Source organism: Rhinolophus hipposideros (assembly GCF_964194185.1).
Source record: "Rhinolophus hipposideros genome assembly, chromosome: 6".
Lineage (NCBI taxonomy): Eukaryota > Metazoa > Chordata > Mammalia > Chiroptera > Rhinolophidae > Rhinolophus > Rhinolophus hipposideros.
Genome location: NC_138052.1, coordinates 67,819,934 through 67,841,229, shown reverse-complemented (window position 1 = coordinate 67,841,229; position 21,296 = coordinate 67,819,934). Strand labels below are relative to the sequence as shown.

The following is a 21,296-nucleotide window of genomic DNA, read 5'->3' as shown; positions in this document are numbered from 1 at the left end:
TTGTTGGTTATCTTTCAGATGGTCAATTTACTCTTGGCCAAAGGGGCAAACATCAATGCATTCGACAAGAAGGACCGGCGTGCTCTGCACTGGGCAGCATATATGGGTAAGGATTCCATGAATGGAAAGCACAGTGCAGATAACCATAATTAAAGAAGCCACAGGTCTCTTATTGACCATCTAGGTTTTCTCTTCAGCAAGTCTGACTTCTTTCAAACTTGGGATTCAATTGAATTAAGATTTAGTCCATTTTACTGTCATGCATCCAACACTCTAGTTGGGCAGTTGCTTTGTCAGAGATTTTATTGCTACTACAAAGAGAAGAGGGAATTAATCATGGCTTGGACCTCATCGAATGGGTTTCAATCTGGATTGGAAAGCTGCACAAATTGTGCTTATTTTAAGTTGTTGTGGCAGCAAAATAAAGTGTTTAAAAAGAAATAGGACTGGCTAGCAAATCAAGGACATAAATTCTATTTGTCTTTTTGTTTATAAATATTTTTGAAAGAAACAAAAAGGAAGAATGGATGGTCAACCCTCTGACTGCTATGTAGGTTGAGGTGACCAGAGTTAGCATGGATTTTCCTGCTCCTCCACTGCCAGCAAAGCTAGGACTTGTGGTCCTTGCTTCTGCCAGCTTGGATGGGGGAGATGAAGGAAGAAGTTACATTTCTACATTTTTCACTTTGGTTGGCACCAGTACCATTGACAAATGATAGACCTTGTAGAGTTTATTCTTAGTGTGGAACTGTGGGAAATGAAGATCATCCTTTGTGTTTCTAATTGGAGAACATCCTGCAATTAGAAAAGCTGACAAGATTCTATCAGCACCAAGTTATAAACAACCTGAATGCCCAGCCACAGGAGAGTGTATTGGTAAATTATGGAAGATCTACACAGTGAGAAACTCTGCAGTAACTACAGTGATGATGTCATTAGTATTTATTAACATAGAAAGATTCTGTGCTGTGTTAAGTGAAAACAGATCATAACACAGTATGAATAATATGATCCCAATTAAAAAAAATCTATACAATAACAGCAATCTGGGATATATTATACACTGAAATGTTGATTGACTGTCTCCAGGGTTGGTGATTGTGGATGATTTTGGTTTCCTTTTAACACCTTTTAGCCGTTTCTGAATTATTTTTAACAAGCATACAGGCCTTTAATCACCATAAAAAGAATAGCATGAATTGTGGGGAGAATAAGGAGAGTGGGTTGGGGCAGGGTGAAATTAATTATGTGCTATCTGTATAGATAGGTCTGAATGAAACTTTGTGCTTAAAAAAACCCAAATCTTAAGACTTTGTAACCATTCTAGTTTTTTTAAAGATGATACAGACTTTTGAGTTGAATGAAGCAGATTGGATTTCTGCATGGTACCTATAGGACAGAGAACATTTGCCAGATTGATATTTAGGCAGGTACACACACTAAGCTAGTGTGAGATGGGACTCAAAGAACCCAGGGTTTCAAGTTTGTTCTTTGCTGATGTATAGTTAAAACCTTTGTGTAGAATTGCTTTAAAGAAGTTAAGTCATCATTTTTTGTGTCATCAGGATACAAAAAGGAAAAAAATATATAGATGACTATCTTTAGGGAATAAAGGACAAAACCATGACAAAAGATAGCACCACTTAAGCTTAAGATAGCACCACTTGCAATTGAAATTAACTTTTATGTAGTGAGATAGGGAATAAAGGAAAATATTCTAGAAAATATGCCCACAAGAGTTGAAACTAGAAGGGTTTTCTGTATTGCCAGTAATTCACAAGAATACTTATAAGTTGAACCATATGAAATTACCATTTTTGTGGGTCAGAAAAAGTGGTCAAACAGTGGCAATTTCATATGACTTAACAATCATCTGGAGTCATTCTGACTGACTTTTTCTTCCATTAGTATTTCCAAAACAAATTGTGATTGTTAGATTTTTCAGTGAAGAATGGCAATTGGTTTCAAAAGCATTGCTTTCATTTTAACATAATTCTTTTTAGGTTGTGGTACTAACGTATGAGTAGGACCTTGTTATTATTTATTTGTGATCATGCATCACTTCTATTAGATCTCCTTGAAGAGAAGTCTCACATAGGAATCATCTTTTCTCCCCCACATCGTTTATGTCAAGTCTGGTACATAGTAGGTACGCACTAAATGTTTGTTGAATATTTGCCATGAACCAGCTTTTGATAAATAGCTCAGCAAAATGCTGGTGGCCGTGAAAACTAATAGTGCTAATTTAGGTGGAAGGGATCGTCAAATTGTCCTATAAAGGTTAATGCTGTTTTCTACTGCTTGCTTTCTAAAGGCCACCTGGACGTCGTGGCATTGCTCATTAACCATGACGCAGAAGTGACGTGTAAGGATAAGAAGGGTTACACCCCCTTGCACGCCGCAGCCTCCAATGGACAGATCAGTGTGGTCAAACATCTCCTGAATCTGGGTGTGGAGGTGAGCTATGGTTAATGCATCACCCCATGGTGGATCTGTTGTTTTGAAATAAAACCCTGTGTATTTGTGGGTTTTACATTGTTCTGAAATGAAATCTTGTTTATATTTTAATTCAAGGGGAAAAAACCCCTCATTTCTAGCATCCTCTCTTTTGAGTTTACATGGGCAGCTAATGAAGCACAATGAGGGTAGCTTTAAGTAGTTGAAACCCAGAAACAAACTAACTTTCTATATCAACAAAGATAGAGAAATAGTTAAACATATATAAGTAATACATATTAACCAGTCAGTTTTTAAAGACTGGCTAGAATTCCTCATCCCAACTACAGAATTTAGCAGAAATGAATGAATGAATGGTGAGGACTCAGAGCAGAAATGTTCAGTGCTAAGCTGGAGAGGTCAGCCCAACCTCATTTTCCTTCAGGTAACAGAACAGGAGCAGTGGTGAAGCTCTGGGACATCCTGTCCCTGGAGGAAAGGAAAACCAAGTTGCAATATTGAGACCATGATGTTGTGAAACCCAACAGTTGGGGCAGGTCTGGGAAAGCAAGAGAGAGCCATGAGCTAAATTTCCTGGACAGATCCATGGCTCTGCTATACAATGCAGCCTTGTGAGGTGTCAGACAGCACAGCCAAACCCACGGTGGCTTCTGACCCCAACTTCTGAGTTTCAGGCCCTTTTATTGCTCCCCTGCTCAGTTCTGCTTTGACATTTCCAGGCAGCTTCGCCTTTCACTTTTTATCTCTTCCCTAGTCCAAAAATGTCTCTCCACAAGTTGAAACCTCTAACTCTTCCTCCCCGGTTCACTTTTTGCCACACTGACTTCTTGCTGACCTTTGCCTCCAGTGACAAGCATTTCCAGGATGACCACACTGGGGCAAGAGTAAGCTTTGCAAAATTACATTGACAAATGGATGTTTCCTTTCTCTGGGAGAGCCATTAGGCTTTTTGTGGAAAATGGGGTAAATTGGCTCCAGTGATTTTAATTGCCCTGTGTTGGACTCATTCGCAGATTGATGAAATCAATGTCTATGGAAACACGGCACTTCACCTGGCCTGCTACAATGGGCAGGACACTGTCGTTAATGAGCTGACTGACTACGGTGCTAACGTGAACCAGCCCAACAACAGTGGGTTTACCCCTTTGCATTTTGCTGCTGCCTCCACACATGGTGCTTTGTGTCTTGAGCTGTTAGTAAACAACGGGGCAGACGTTAACATCCAGGTATGACACTCTTAGTCTCTCTCTCTCTCTCTCTCTGTCTCTCTCTCTCTCTCTCTCTCTGTTAAATAACTTTGCATTGAGCCTCTGTTTGAGCAAAGTCAGCTGCTGTAAATTATGTCACATTTTAATGATTTGTAACTCTGAGGACCTTGACTTCCACAGCCTCATCCTGTATTGGGGTGCTATAGAAGTTTAGCTGTGTTGTTTCTACGGGAGTGGTGGTACCAACTGGAAAACATTGAGGTTTTAGCCACATGTCCTTGGTAGTTCAATGAATGTTCCAGAGCAAATGGTGGGTCTCAGGGATGTTGACTTGGCCCAGATTCTAATACTGAGGTGAATGTTAAGCTGATAGGGCAGAGCTGCTAAGAATCAAACGGAAGGCCTAATCTCATGATCTCAGGTCTGTTCCTAACCCTGGCATGGCCCTCCAAGGAGTTTCTCAAATGCCTTCCCATAGTAAACCCCCAATAGTGGCTTCATTGATATAACATTGACCTGGTCCTAATGGTGAGTCCTTTATTCAGCCAACCTACTGAGGCTATCTAGTGCCCTCTGTTTGGTACAGAGAGAGTACTCCAACATGAGATGTGATCTCTGCCCTCTAGGAAGTTATAATATGGTAGGGAAATAATACACTCAGATAATCAAGAGGCAAGAGAGAATGTGATGAGTGGCATGAGAGAGTAATGAAAACATTGCAAACTATAAGAAGCAAATGTTGACTTGCTCCTTGCTTGGGCATCAGAAATGGAGATTACTTTTGAGCTGAGATTCAGAAGGTTGATATCAGGAGATGAGGAAGGATAGCAAGAATTTGAGAAAGGTATTCCAGAAAGAACAGCATGAGCACAGGGGTTGGGAGTTCAGAAAAACTCTGGGTAAACTTTAGATAACTAGTCAGCTTCACTGTAACAGATAACCAAGAGGAACATATGCATGCAGCCTTCATGATCCTGGTTACATCTCTTGAATATATTTAGATTATAGAGGAACATCCTATTCTGTGCCAAGTGACCTTATACTCATCCTCAGCTTCCATTCTCCCAAGCACACCGAAATCCTGAAGCAAGGTCCCAGTGTATTCTGCTTCTGCTTTTGAAAAATTATTTCCAAGATTTAATATCAAGAATATCGGATCAATCTATTTTCATGACTTCTCTATTCACTATTAAAATCTTTTTACATTTTAAAAAATAATTTCTAACAGTGGGAAAATATGGGACAAATTCTCAGAATAGCAATTTATTGTGCCTGCGTAGGGTATAAATCATATGAAAGAAAGGAGCCAGGAACAAGCTGAAATGTGACCTGACCAAGGAAGAGGGCCTCTCTACTGGCCAAGGAGTTTGGGCTGCTATAAACTGTGGGGGTTAGTAGTCATTACAGAGGTTATGTGATCAGAACTGAACATGAGAAACAGCAATCTGGCCACAGAACACCAGAGACAGACAACATAAAGACAAAATACACACACACACACACACACACACACACACACACAGATATATGACTGCATAAAATTTTAAACTTTTATATGACAAGACCAAAAAAAAAAAAAATGAAAAAATGAAAGAAAAAAAAAACTATCATAAAATTGAAAAAGGAAGAACTCAGGGAAATTTTTCTGCAATATACATGATAAGCAAAGAGTTAATATGCTTAATATATAAAGAGCTCATAAAAATCAATAAGAAAAAGTCTGATAACCTATTAGAAAATATAGGCAAACACAGATCACAAGATAGAGAATACAATGTCCATTAAACCTGTGAAAAAATATTCAGTATCACTTATAATTAGAAAAACGCAAGTACACATATTTGTCTTTAAGATTAGAAAATATCAAAAAGGCTAATAATACCCAGTGTTATCAATGAAAAAATTAAAATGCAATAAGTCAATATGAACCAATTTTTTTAATTTTAAAAAGTTATATGTGGGTGGCCTGTTAGGTCAGTTGGTTAGAGCGTGGTGCTGATAACACCAGCGTTACCGGTTCGATCCCCACATGGGCCACTGTGAGCTGCGCCCTCCTTAAAAAAAAAAAAGTTATATGTCTATGTAGATTCATAGAAAAAGAAAAGTATCTGGAACATATGCCAATATGCTAGCAATAGTTACTCAAAGAGATAAAATTATGATTTGATTTTTAGTTTCTTTTTTATATGTTTGTTTTAATTTTCTGATTGTGATGCAATGAACATTTGTTATTTTTTATATCTAGAAGGGGATAAAAGCTCCTTTTATTTTTATAAAAAGGAACTCAGGTAGAGTGGACCTAGTAAGAGGACAACTAGAGGATAACCAGAAGTCAAAAAAATTGGTCTCTATAAGAGTTAATGAGGACAGGGGAATGGGAACAGCCAACAGAAGGGAAAAGCTTTGCAGAAAGAAAATCAACAGGATTTGGTTAAACAAGAGATGAAGAAGTTGAAGCCAAGTGTAAGAATTGAAATTTGGCTAAGAGAGGTGGTACAGCATAATGGTTAAGAGTTCAGTTCTGGGACAGACCTCCTAGATTCCAAACCTAGCCTTGATTTTCAGTAATTGTATAATTATAAACAATCTCTCTGTGTATCTTAGTTTATTTATAACATTAGGGAAACATTAGTATCTCCTTCATGGAACTGTTGGAGGATTAAACAACTTATCTCACATAAATTACTTAGAACAGTATCTGCCACATGTTAAGCACTCAGTAAATGATTATTATTATTAAGAGGGACGTCAGGAGAAAGACTAGGTTTAGGAGGGAAAACTGATGAGTTTAGTTGTTGAGAAGCTGATTTTGAGCCTTTGGTACAGCCAGTCTGGGAAAGCTGATAGTAGAAAATGTGATATTTTAGCGTGGGAGGAGAGCAGCAGAGAATAGAAGAAAAAAATTAGGTTGCCTCATTTACATAGAGGTGATTGATAATTGAAACTGAGAGAAAAGGATGGGATCACCCAAAGAGAGAGTACATCATAGCATGAGTAGAGAAGGGAATGGAGGACTCCAGTAACCCTTTACTCTTAGGATCAAGAAGAGGAGGAGCCAGAGAAAGGGATGAAAAAAGAAGAGTTAGAGAAGAAAGGAAGGAAATGGAGGGGAGTGTAGTGTCTTCATGAAGGTGGAAAACAGGTAGAAACGAAAAAATAGATGAAGAGAATTTTAGAGTTCTAGATCTTGTAAGTAGAGACCATCAAAGGTCCTAAGTGAAGGTAAAAGGAAAGGACGTTAGGGGCATTGAAAAGACCAAGAAACTATAGTCCAAGGTGTGGAAAGAGTCATTAGGTGTTGAAGTTAGAGAGGATGGTGGTGAGAAGCAGGAGGCTAACAGGTGGCCAAACCCTCATGGCTCCTGGACTTCTGGACACTTCTTATGCCATCATGGTGTCTGAGGGACATCCTTGAAGCCTCCAATGAAAGGAAAATTATTGAAGTTAAATAAAGTAGCTCTCTTCACCAGCCTTCATTTAATTAAGGCACAGGGTTGTCTATTCCCTCTATAAAACATGTCTACTGATGCTCTCAGAGTGCCTGGTACCCTGGCTAGAAGGCCACTTTCTGACACCTACCTGCTTCTCCCAGTTAACTGACTAGTGGTCAATTCAGATTGGATTATAGCTTCAGCTATATATGGTTTTTCTGTTTATGGCAGTCTTCTCTTCCCCATAAAATGGACCTGGAAAGCGTAGTTACTTAATTTTAATATTTAACGTTTCCTGTGGACTGGGAATCATTAGTAGAATATCAGAAATACCATTTTAAAAACCTGAGATTTAGGTTTATGTTTTCTCTAATCTGTGTAAATGGGATATTGAATTAAATCTAGCCTTCTCCCTCAGCCTCTTCATCTACTCAGTCTACGCCACGGGTTTCACTAATTCGCTTGAATCCTCCATATTTATTCCAGATGGCCTCTGGATATACAGATCATCTAACATTTCTGTGAAGCCATTCTGTCTGCCTCTGGAGGTAGCTTTCTAATTGAAGTTCTTATCTCTCTGTACCATATTGCTCCTTGGATTTTGAAAGTGTTTGTAGATTGCAAGACAATTTATATTTGTTTAGATTTTTCGAAGTTTGAGGGAAATTACATATTGAAATGTAGCCAGTCACCACCCACATATTCACTTTGTTTTCTTCTATCCTCACAAAACATGAAAAGTGATGTCTTCATGGGCAATTAGAAGATAACTGAGAAAAGAAGGAAGGATATGTGTCCTGCACGCATTTTACAGTCCTTCATTTTGCTTAGATTGACTATGGCCCTGTCTTAGACTTTGTAATATTAGTTTATTTGTGATAAAATAATAAAGACACAATACTTTATGCAATAATCCATTGAAGGTTCATTTGTATTTTGCAAATAGGAAGAGCATGAGAAAATATAAAATAATCTTTCTTCTTTATTACAGACCATATTGCAATTTCTATAGCATCTCAAGGCTCTTTTTGGAAGCATTCAAGTAAAGGGTAAAGAAGACGCTAAACACATAGTCTTGCCGGATACAACTTAGGAAGATAGATTCAGAAATTCCCATTGCCAGGTCACCTACATCCCAGTCACAAACATTACCCATGCCCATGGTCTCAATTTTTTTCTGTCGGTGGGCCAGTAGGTCATTTAGCTCTAAGAGACTGGATTTGAAGCCCATCACACGTCTACTGAAGTGCACCAGCCCCTTCTTTATATGTACCAGGACCGAATTGTAGAACGGGTTACATTGCAGAATTTGAAGGTGAAAACTGAATAGGCTAGAGAAATCAGTGATAGGGACATGGCACTTGGAACTTTGGAGAAGAAGTGAGGAAAGGAGAGGAATAAATGTCTGAGCCAACCACACACCATCTCTGGCCTTTAGAATCAAAACAAAACAACAAAAAAGGACTATGCATTGGCTTTTGCAAACCAGGATTTTATGTTTCTCTTTCATTGAATTAGGAAGCCCTTTTGGGTTTCTGATTATATTTGCCCCCTTACCCCTCAGCTGACTTTAGTGTTATCCTATAGAGGCTTTGTTGCCCTCCAGTAGGGTCATTGAGCTGCGTGACTCCAGGGCACCATGCCACAGAGAACACAATGCCTTCAAGTTCCGGGGGAGTAACAATGGCTGTAAATTTAGGGAAAGTTTGTGGGATTTTGGAGGATGAAGAAAGAAGACATCAGGAGTAGAATAAAAGAATGAATGGATTTCTTAGGAAAATAGTGATCAAGAAAATTAAAACACTCCATTTGGTCAAGGATTAATCTTCCTTGGATGATGTTAAATTCTGCCCTAAAAGAGTACTAATATTTGTCATAAAATATTCTTAATCCTCATTAGTTTTCCTTCATGACTTATGGCTGAACCATGAATTAATAAAAGAGCTTCTTGCTTAATTAAACAAATCCTCAAAATAACAAAAATTTCCAACTCCTAAATCTGACGGGAAAATGCACCTAGAAATTGGAAGAAGACTAGAAATTAAGAAAAAATTTTATAGAAGCAAAGCTTTGAATAAATGGAAGAATTGAACATATCCTCTCCTTTGAGAACATATGGAACATTTATTTTATCTTTGTCTGAAGTTCTCAGAACAGCAGCAGCAACAAGGCCTCCTATGTGAAGAATTTCCAATTTCTCAGGCCGATATGAAACTCATTAGGATCCCTAGTTTCAACCTCAATATTCTAACTTGTAAAGGCTAAATAAAAAGTATAATCCTTTTGATCTTTATTAGTGTTCAAAGGCTTTTTGAAATCAGTTCCCTTTACATCTACCCCATACAAACAAAACTGCACCCAAATAACTGCCATGATACTCTTAATGCTTCCTGTTCCCACCTCCTGCCACCCATATCCCTGTAAGAAAAAAGAAAATCAGTCAAGACCTGGGCTCCGTGGTAGATGAACCCAGGCAAAGATCTGCAATGATAGATCTGAAGCAAACGTCACCACTGACCATGAAGTCATTCTTTGATTTCACCTAACCTTGGTGATCTCTATTTATTTGTCCCTTTACTAAAGGCACAAACACTCCAAGGGCGAAAAAGGGTGTGGTGCTTGCTACCCCTGAAATGGGACCAGCTTTGTAAACTACACATTATATAGAAGAAACCCGTTACTTCTGCTTTGGCTCCCTGGCTGCATGCAATTTAGTTAGCGACCCCAAGGTTGGGGGTTACTGCTTGTTAAAGCCTGTATGCTATTTTGTAGGCATTGAAAAGTGCTTAGTTAAATATTTATAGAGATAGTATTCAAATACTGAAATATTTATAGCTTTATATATATTTAACTAAATGCTAATTAGTTATGTTTTTATAGTAAAAATGAGAGAAAATATTGGAGCAAAATTTAAAGAAATAGCACCATCTAGGGACAAAGTTAATGTCAACTCTGCAATTTCTGTTTTCTCTCTGCTTCAGAGTCTTGGGCTGTCATCATGTTTTTATTGAAGGGGGTATGTTTTAAATCTTTATTCCTAAATAGTTTCCAGGGTTTCAGTCCTTTGAACTGTCTACAGTTCTGACATACACGACCCAGGCTTTGGAATCAGATAGCTTTTAAAAGCTCTCCTCCACTCTATGGCTCATGGTCAGTGATGGCATCTTATTCCCATTTTCTTGATTGCTGCTGCTTTTCCTCTAAAAAATATCATTTCAGTAAACCTTCAAGGTTACTCCCATCTTTCTTTCTCATCTATTCTGATTCAGGTTATAATCTTATAAGATGGAGAAAAGAGCCTATTATTTTTTTATTTTCCCATCTATCTGAGAATCTTTCACTATAAAGATTATTTTTTTTCAAATCAATATGCAGTTACTGCTCTGATGAAGTCTTCCCTTTGCACAGACTGTGCATAACTTTTCCTCCTTTCTAAGGAATAGACTTATGTAATAAAGATTCTTGTGTTAAAACATTGTGGTTTTATAAGCTATTCCAGCCCGCAGTCTAAAGCAGTGTGTTGTGCAAGGTACGAATGGGGCTCCCTTTACCCCAATTTGGATTCGGTAGGCCTGGGTTTGGGCGCAGAATATACATTTCTAACAAGAACCCTGGGTGATTTAGATGCAGGTAAGGTAGTCCTTGGTTCACTCTGAGAAACACTTCTTTAAATAATTTCTTGTTTTCCACTGTGAAATTTTTAAAACAAAGAGTACATTTTAAAGCACAAGTATATGGCTTTCATCACAAAAATAAACTTGCATTTTTGAAACCTCATATTTTAACCTCCGACTTAAGAAAACGTTTCTCCTGAGACTTAGAAAAATAACATAGTTTCGTGTGTGTTTGTGTGTGTGTGTGTTGTTTTAACAATACTCCAATGAAAGAATACATTCTCCTTTTGTCTAAAGTAACAGTAATATTTTCTTTGGGGTAGTACTATTTTAAGAAGAAATTCTGTAAATGATGATTTCTTAAATGTGTAGAACTTCAGTATTTGGTGTAATGATAATCAGTGTATGGATTCTGTACATTTTCCATGTTTTGGCTTAATCTGTGTTCCTTCATTTATACCTTGAATAATGAAGAGATATGTAAATTCAGCACACATTTCCAGGTGATCGTTAAAATGGCAATTTGCTAAATAGTTGCATGCTTTAATGCTGTGAGTTCTAATGAGTTAAGGGAAGCAAGCAATTCTCTTTTGCAACAATCGAGTGTTGTTTTCCTATGGAATTAGAATGTAGGGAATGGTGGGGGATTCCAGGTCAGTTATTGAAAGTTGCAGTGCTTTGTAGTTTGGTCCACATCAGGTCAAACAGGGCCAAGCAAATTAACACATTTGTCTTTTATCATGTGCTATAGACAAAAGTTGAAAAAAATACCTTGGAAGAAACGTCCTTCATCAGTAGATCACAGGAGATGAAAAAAATTGGGGGGATGATTTCTTCCGTTTGAAACAGGGTAGTTTAAAAGTTGTCAGTATAACTAGAAATTTCGCGTTTCTTCTCTAAAATATTCACTTCTCTAAGCTTCTTTTAAAAACGTAGTGTTATACAGTAGCTTGAGATATCATAGATACTTTATCTTTTGCTTTCAAAAATTATATTTTACTTCTTTGTAATTTTTTTATCACACTTTAAAAAAAAATTTAAATTGATGTTTTCAGGGCATTGCCAGCAGAATCCATAGGGATGTTTAAAATTGATGTCAATGTCCATTGTTTCTCTTTTCTTTATTTTTTAGAGTAAAGATGGCAAAAGTCCACTGCACATGACAGCTGTCCATGGAAGGTTCACACGATCACAAACGCTCATTCAAAATGGTAAGTGAGATTCTTTGTCAGTATCGTTGTTTGTGCAGTTTTCTGGTCTGACTGAATTTGGCTGTCAGTCATCTGAACATGAAGGACGATGCTCTGTTTTAGAGTTTACTAAGCTTGGACTTGAGCAGTTTCTTTTGGTGTACTTTGCTAGAAGCTCTTTTTCAGATATATCATCACCATTCAGCTTAGGAGTGAAAACATAAAGCCACTAAGTTTCATAGTCAATTCCCAGTCAGTCACAGATCATGTGAGTTTTGAAACTGGAAATGATGCACAATATAGGCTCAAGATCCTGCATTTTTCACTTCGAAACTAATAAAAATAAGTATTGTGCAATTTCTAGCAGCAATTCTGAATTATTTTTAAATTGTCAATTCATCATAGTTCCCTAAGTCGAAACTCATTGAGCTTCTTGGGCAAAGGTAGGAACTATGAGGTGATTCAGAAGAAAAACAGGTAAGTACGTGATATAAAGGATCATAAAATCACAGGTTTGCTAGGGACCTCACATCATAATATAGTAATTTTCCAGGCTTACAACAATGGCATACTTGAACCAATGGGTTGTTTCTGCAGCCAGAGTACTAGGGAGTATCACTTCACATCATGGCTCACATTACTATTGGTGGTTCATGGCCAGCATCTGTGAGTGGATTGGCTTTGACAATACAACTTCTGTTATCTTAGCAAATCGTAGAGACAATGAAAAAAAAAACAACAACAAAAAAAACAGGTTTACCCCAGATTTTATGCTGACATTCCAGGTGCATTCAACAGTTTCTAAACTATCTTTAGTTGACCCACATTTCTACTTCTCAAAAATTCTGGCATTAGTCAATTTTCTTGGACCTATTTTTTTCTCATCTATAAGAATTTTCGATGACATACACTTGAATTGTTACTGGCACTAAGTTATGTCTTAGGCATTCAGGTCATAAAACCAAACAGTCATTTCACATTTGGATGGAAGACCAGCCAGTGAAATTATGCTTAAAAAGCAAAATATCTGCAGCAAAGCACAGGACATTTATAAGCTATTCAGTGAAACTGTAGGGGAAAGGAAATCCTAGCAAGTTTCCAGTGAGCCAGGGAAAATAAAGTGAAAATTAACTACACAACACTCATTATTTCTAATTTGAAGCATGTGGTATGCCTTTGACATTCACTTTATTGAAAGGGCCGCTATAATTGTTTTATTTTACTCGATATGTACCATGGAAGGTGGGAAGTGACCCTGTGTCTCTCTGTTGTGCAGTTTCCTCCTCCCATTGTATTTCTCAGTTTCTGTATTATTCACAAACAATGTCCACTCCCTTAAAAATAAATAAAACTAGGGAGATATTTGGTATCCATTATTTAAATTTAATGTGAATTCAATCAGTGGATCTTAGCTTTGTGGCATGAAAAGCTTTGTTCCGTGTTAAAGCAATTTCAAGCTCCAGTGATCAGATCAGAGAGAGAGCGCGCAATTTTTCACCTTGTAAACACTGCCTTCCTACAGGTCCATCCCTTAGGCCACACAATACTGATCATCTCCTTTGAATCACCACCATAAGCCATCTCCCCTCTGTTATGCTAGTGTGTTGTGTTTACAGCAACCCTGAGGGCTGATGGCTGCTTTGACCTCTCTAAAAGCCATTCTTGTGGGCCTGAAGACTTCCATGCCCTCTCCATCCTTGCTCGACTTTTGAGTTGGAATGAGACCTGAAAGAAAATGTATCTCCTTTCCTCTGTGATCAAGGAGCTTGTCTCCTTCTTGGCTAGCCTGGGATCTTGCTTGTTGGTTGGGTGGGTTCCAAGGGCCTCAAATGATGGAGATATAGTGGTTATAATATATAGCCCATTATATGTAATGATGACGCTAACGTTGGTTAAAGATTCACACAGCGCCAAGCACTTGGCTGAAGCACTCCACACAAATCCTTTCAACTACTCCCATGAGAAGGTACTACTAACATCTCCATTTCAAAGATGAGGAAACTGAGACGGAGAGGTTGTGGCTTTTGTAGAGACTTATGGCAGGTATGTTAAGGCATAGAGATTGGAACTCAGACAGTCTATCATCAGAGATGGAACTTTTAACCACGACACTTATAAATGTGTTTTCTGGGTAAACAATGATATGTTAAAAAATATCTTTTTTACTTGAATTCTATTTACTCCAGGAGTCACTCACGTATATTTGGAATAGAGTTGTCCCTGTAAAAGGATGATTTAGCATTCTCTTCTCTCAGCTGAGAATCCTTTGCATTCATTACACATGTGAGAACTGCGAGTTCTTCCATTTGGCAGTTTTAAAAACACTCTTAGGGAAAAGAATAGGAAGCTCTTTTCTTTCCTCCTCTTTGTTGGCTTCCTTCTGGGAAAAATCCAGAGGCTCATACCCACAGGGCCTGGTGTCCGTCCTCCAGAGTGGGTCACTGCACAACAGGACCCGGAATGCTGGTTCCACACGGGGACAGCGGTCGGCTCCCTAAACCAAGTGAACATGCTACTGAGGAACAACAGTCTTTGTTCTATTTATTTGTTTTGGTAAATCACTCTGGTTTTCGACTTTGTGTGGCATTTCTCTGCTTCTCTGACGGCTCTCCAGTCAGGGTTATTAGTTTTTCATTATAATTTTGTTTTTCCAGAATCATCCGGCTTTGGTAAGACAATTATTAAAACAAACAAACACATACATCTTTAATTTTTTTAGTTAGCAAACAAAGACTACCTCTGCTGTTCAATCACATTGTTTGTTGTCTGAAGCTGTGTTGCCAGAGAGGGAAAGAACTGAAGGGAGACAGTACAGTATCTGTATCAGAAGGCATTTGATGCAGCCATTTGCACTAGGCAGCTGCTCAGATGCTGTCCAGTAGGTTACAAAAGTTCAAAAATCATGTTTTCTTCAAGAAGCTTTTTAAATAGAGTTTGAAAAGGAAGAGTCACATGATAGGTTAGGATGATTCACTGAGATTTTTGACCTTTTGACTCACAGTTCTTCTAAGGCAACTTACTAAGATGACCATTCTTGTTTGTGCAATGAAAAACTCATGTCAGAGGAATACTTAGACAATGCTCCATAAATTATCCCTCTGACACGCTTTTAAACTTACAAATATTTATTTTCCTCACTAATTAGCAATGATAGAATACCGATATTTAACTTGCAACCTTTAAATGAATAGTAAGGATATGTAATTTGAATTCCAAGCAAATTTTAAATGTTTTCAGGTGAAAATGGAAAGTTTTAGGGAGTAATTGCAAAATAGAAACTCATTCATCTAGAGGTCCTACTTTAATATAAAACATATTTCTGAATAACAAATACATAGTCTCTCTTCTATTTTTCCATTGAGTCATGATGTTCTCCTGCAATATATTTTAAATAACAGTAAAAGCATATGTGGAAGTTATCTATATTTTTACAGTTTTAAATTGACTTATTAAATGCTAGTACAACCAAAGACTTTATTAACTCAGCCCTCTTTTTCATCCTTTTCAATATTTTTCAGTCTTTCCTTTCCCTATCCAATTTTTGGCATATTTGAGGCTGGTAAATATGGAGGCCCTAACATTTATTAAGAAAAGTTTGGTGGCTCTTGACTGGGAATGATGTGGAATGATGTAGTGTGTGTCCAGGGCAAAGGCTTTTTAAAGTCTAAGGATCTGCCTCTCACATCTCCCGGATCAGCAACAAAGATGGACCTTTTAGATCAATCACTGTGGGCAGTTCTTAGATAGGTACCTGTACTCCACACTGTTCTGTGGTATTCGTGGAGACCAAGTGGATGCCTGTCCCCAAGACCACCATCGAGTCATAAAAATGATTGATCAAAATTGAATGCTTCAAAGTTCAGATCATAATGAAATATCTCTTGAGTCCTTAGAAGATCACAATAACTAATTTTTAAAAATTGTTTTTCCTGATTATAAAATTAGTACATGCTCACTGTTGAAGAAAATTAAATCATCAAAGAGCACCCCCATGATCCCCACCAATGTGTCTCCTGAACTCCATCCCAAGAATTTCTGTTGACAATTTGGTGAAACTTCCATATTTTTCAGTGCATTTCAGAATGTATACATACATAACATAAAATATGAAATTATTACTTTTACTTTTACGGAAATGATTATAGTCTATTTGAGCAATTGGTTTTAAAAATAACTACTATACCACAGAAAGAAAGATTTGAGGAAAGGTCAGCATTTGTATTCAAGTATTCATTTATTTTTTTCCGTCACAATCAAAGTGAAAAAGGATTACCCCTTTGTAAACAGCTAGTAAGTTGCAAACCCCGAATGTGCAAACTTATTGACAGTAGATTGATTTTTCAAGTTAAACTCTACATACAGAAGTCTTGTCTGTAGAGTAAAGCATTTTAATCCTATGTAAATGTACGTACGTATGTGCTAATCACAGTTTTTGAAGCATTTGCCCCCTCTACAAAGCCCACTAATCTTTGGTAATTATTTCACTTTGTAGCAAAGATTCTTATTCACTAACTCTATGTTTTACCAATATACATGGCTAGAAAAAATATTTGCTGAAAAATAAGTCCTAGGGAGCTGATGGTAATAATGACGAATAATAGAATTCACTAGAATGAAGGACCATGCAATGGATATTATTGTGACAGTTATATAGTGGTCATATTATAAGAGACTATGTCTTGGCCTGGAAGTTCATGCTCTTTACCCAGATCTGAGAAGACTCTTTTTGGTGTAGGTTTCAAATATTTTGCTAATGGAAGTGCAAATGGGCACAGCCTTTCTCAAAAGCAATTTGCCAGTGTTTATCAAGGGCCTTAAAAATATTCATGTTCTGATCCAGTAGTTCTACTTCTAAAAATTTTGCTGAAGGAAATCATCTTAAACGTAGATAAACATTATTTATGTTTATTCCTATGTTTTGCTTAATGGCAAAATTTGGGAATAGCCTAAATGCCTAGTAATTGTAGACTTGCTAAGTAAATTCTGTAGATACTGGTAACATATAACCATTCGCATTTACACTAATGAAACAAATTAATGACATGGGAAGTGTTTGTGATGAAATGTTTGGGGGGAAAGCATGATACCAAACTCTTTCTACACTATGAGCTCAATCATGGGAAATTTCTACATATGTGCACACCCAACTGGAAGGAAATTTTCCAGAATATGAATACTGACAATCTTGGATATTCGGTGACTTCTGTTTTCTTCTCTTTATTTCATTGCATTGTCTAAATTTTCTAGAAAGAGAATTACTTTCTCAATGAGAAATGCTATTTAAAACAAAAGCATATAGTATCTTTCTAGATTGGTCTAAGCCATTCATGTCATGTTTACATTTTTCAAGATTTTGTATTTTTTATTCTGGCATATATAGATATGTGTATATAGTTCAGGTATACAAACTAAGCATTATAGTATTAATGTTGTATCTTGTAATGGTGTATTTTAGTTTTAAAATATCAGCTTCCTTAAATTCAATATAATTGACAATGAGAATAAAGTTCAAGATTTGAGGGAAATACATAGAATGTTTTGTGAAACAAAATTTGCTAATGAGACCTCTAAAATACCTGATATCTAAGAGCGTGATCTGCAGTTTAATAACTTACTGCTTCCATAATGATGTAGACATTTGCTTCTGAACAGGATAGCCAGGAAATAGAACCTCAAAATAACTTACATTCTGTGCCCTATATACTGGGTGCTGTTTTATCAAGCTAGAAGTGCATATTGACTCCCATAAGTACAAGTACGTACTACGTATTTTTTTCTCCCTGGTCTGCTTCCCTCTACTCACTCACCTTCTTCTGTAACTTCCTTCAGTCCTTTTCTTTTATTGGGAAATAATTCACATACCATAAAACTCACCATTTTAAAGTATACAGTTCAGTAGATTTTTGTATTTTCACAAGGTTTTATAACCACCACCATTATCTAATTCCAGGTCATTTTGTCACCCTCCAAAAAACCCTCATATCCATTAGCAGTCACTCCCTTTCCCACCTTCTTCTTGATTCCTCCTTATTTATTAATTTTGAAAGGCTCTGAAATTATGTGGGAGATTACTCACTTCTCAGTAATACATGTTGCAAATATTTTCACATGTCAATTTTCTTTATTGCCAGAGTGTGGGGGAAGCCTTTCTAACTACAGCTCAAAATCTAAGACCAATAAAAGAAAAGACTGATACATCACCCCTGCTCACCCCCAAAAATAATCAGGGTAAAACACCAAAGACAAATGAAAACCTAAGGGGGAAATATTTGCAAGATGTATTACTGATAAATGAGTAACCTCCCAAATATTTTAGGAGCCCTTGAAAAATCAAGGAATAAAAGATACCCCCCACACACACACTTAGAAAAACAGGCAAAAGTCATGAACAAATAGTTCATAGAAAAATATAAACAAATGGTCCTTCGATATATGGAAAGATGCTCAACTTTCTTAATAAGAGAAATTCAAGAGAGAATTATACTGAGATGCCAGTTCTCACCCATCAGATGGCAGTTACTCAAAAGCTTGACATGGCTGTGGGGAAAAGGCTTACTCATACATTGATGCTGTAATTGCAAAATTACAGTGTCTAAAGAGGGAAATTTGGTAAAATCTAACAAAACCACATACTCATTAACCCTTTGACCTAGAAATCCTCCTTCTGGGAATTTACGCTGAAGATACACCCAACAAATAGGAAACAACATGTGCACGAGGTTATTCACTGCCACGTTCCTGATAAATATTATTACAACCTAAATGCTCATCCATATGTGATTGGTGCACTTAACTAGTACATTCATGCAATGGAAAACAATGAAACTGTACAAAAACGAGGACGATCTCCAAGAAGTGATCTCTAGGAGTGAATTCCAGGATATATGGTTAAGTGGGGAGAAAAGGTGTGAAAGAGTCTATGTGCTTATTTGTGCAGAGAATCACAGGAAGCAGAAACCAAAACTAATGAAAATTATTACTGTAGAATATTGTTGAGGATGAGTGGAAGAGATACAAATGAGAGTGAGGCTTTCTAGAAATTGAATTTTGATTTTTGAAACACGTAAATGTTTTACATATCAATAAGATAAAATCAAAACCCAGTAAAAATTTTGAAAACAAACAATAAAACCATTCTCACTATGTGTCAAACTGGTAGTATAAGCACACAAAATAAAGAATTCAGGTATCTTTTGAACAAAATACTTTCTGTATATGCTAAAATCATTGTGAGAAAATTTGTTGGGAAATAAAATATTTGCACAATCTCAAAGTGTCACCCCACACATTGCTTGTTAATTACAAGCAATAAGGGGAAAAGATATTTTGCAATAGAGAGTGTTGGGAAGCATCACCTTAACCAAGTAATCAAACCTCTTTTTTATCATCGTAAAATATGCACAAAATAAAATTTGTCATTTTAACTAATTCTAAATGTATGGTTCAGTGGCAGTAAATACATTCTCATTATAGTGCAACCATCACCACTATCTATTTTCAGAACTTTTCATCTTCCCAAACTTAAACTCTGTAGCCATTGCAAGTATTCAAAATTTGTATCACCCATTAATGGAACAACTTGACTTTATGTTTGTGCTGAGGAAATGGAGTGGGAAGTGTACATCAACTCTGGGGTATTCTTGCAAAATGTTTAGCCTGAATCTAGTAATGAAGAATGATCAGGCAATTCCAGAATGCAGAACATTGTACATAAATCTAGGCTTCGCCTCCAAAAATAGCAATCACATGAGAGACTATAAATACATACATATATACATACATATATAAATGGCAAGAAGATTGTTTCAAAGGAAACTAAAGAGACATGACAACCAAACTCTATCAGAATCTTTGATTGGATCCTGGATTTTTTTTAAAAAAAGCTGTAAGGTACATTTTTGGGATAATTGGGAATATTGGAATATGTACTGTGTTATATAAAATTATTATATCAAGGTTAAATGTCTTGGGTATGATGATGAAATTATGGTTATGTGGGAGAGTTTGTTCTTAAGGGTGAAAAGTCATGATGTCTAACTTATTTTTAAATGGTTCTTCAAATATATGAATAAATAGACTAATTATATTTACATATACCTATATGGAAAGGGGGAGAAAGAAAGAAATGTAATAAAATAAAAAGTTTGGGAAAAATAAGGCAAAATGAAATTAAGATGAAAATGCTACATTATTATAGACTACAGATGATTAATGTGATATTTTTTATAAATATAGACATCTTCAGTTCATAGTTTATGCTTTTACTTATCATATTTTAAACTAGATAATCAAACTACATAAAATATATTCCTGAACTCTTGATTCCCTTTGGTTCTTATGCTGTAGTACAAGGTTTACAGAGGTCTTGAATTCAGCAGATAAAATTAAAATTGAATACATCTTCAGAATTACATTTTTTTCGGAATTTGATTACATTGTTCCTTCAGAGCAGGAAACTAGTTGTAAGATTTTAGATCCTTAAAGAAGCCAATATGGAAAGATTTTCCAAAAGCATTTCTGATAGACGTCCCTCTAGGCTGACTTAATAATACTCCTACTTCAGATGGTGCATTGTCCCCTTGAAAAGCATTTTTAGACTTCAGAGCAGACAAGCACACCAAGCAGAAAAGAAATCAACATTGATCAACATGAGTGACTAGCATAGAAGATAGTATATCTGAATCAACCTGAATCCTTATGTTACCCTGTATTTAAAAATGTCTTCCAGGAGGTGAAATTGACTGTGTGGATAAGGACGGCAACACTCCTCTCCATGTGGCTGCAAGATATGGTCATGAGCTTCTGATTAACACCCTAATAACCAGCGGAGCTGACACAGCCAAGTAGGTTACTGCACAAATATGGTGGCATAATTGCCGCATGGGGGAATACTGCCAAAGGGATTCTGTCATGCAGTAGATAGTTCCCATTTATCCAGGTTAAGGTGTTGGAACCAGTATGCTAAACACAAATTAGATTTGAACTAAATTAAGTGACTTTTAATGACAGATGCCAGGAAAAACCAATTTTACTTTTCAGCTACCTCAGAAAGAGGTCTATTCAGTTGATTTAATTAAAGAGACTTGAACTTTATTCCTAATTCTGCTTTCTAATATTCTTCTGTTCTTTGCAATGTTCAAGGTTAGTAAAGCAGGAAAAATAAAACATAAGTGAGCAAATTCAGAATATTTTCTGGGTGCTTGCTTCATTTTAATCATATAATTATAGGATACAATTGAGTAAATATGCTACATAGGGAAAGAGGACCTGAATTCATTTTACCCTTCAGTTCAACAAGAATATGTAAAGCATTTGTACCAGTCTGTCACAATGCTGGGTGCTATGGGAAATTTCAGAAGTAAGTTACTTGGTTGGTGCCTTCAAGAAGGTCATAAA

General features: G+C 36.6%; 1 protein-coding gene across 6 annotated transcripts in view; it reads left to right on the top strand.

Moving 5' to 3' along the window:
- ANKRD44 (ankyrin repeat domain 44) overlaps positions 1-21,296 on the top strand; it is a 293,435-nt gene that overhangs the window by 172,458 nt on the left and 99,681 nt on the right. For all 6 annotated transcript variants that reach the window (XM_081051008.1, XM_081051010.1, XM_081051009.1 and 3 more), the window contains exons 6-10: positions 19-106; positions 2,315-2,457; positions 3,471-3,683; positions 11,843-11,921; positions 20,629-20,743. In XM_081051008.1, the coding sequence (XP_080907134.1) occupies positions 19-106; positions 2,315-2,457; positions 3,471-3,683; positions 11,843-11,921; positions 20,629-20,743 (638 nt within the window). The remainder of the gene's footprint in view (positions 1-18; positions 107-2,314; positions 2,458-3,470; positions 3,684-11,842; positions 11,922-20,628; positions 20,744-21,296) is intronic.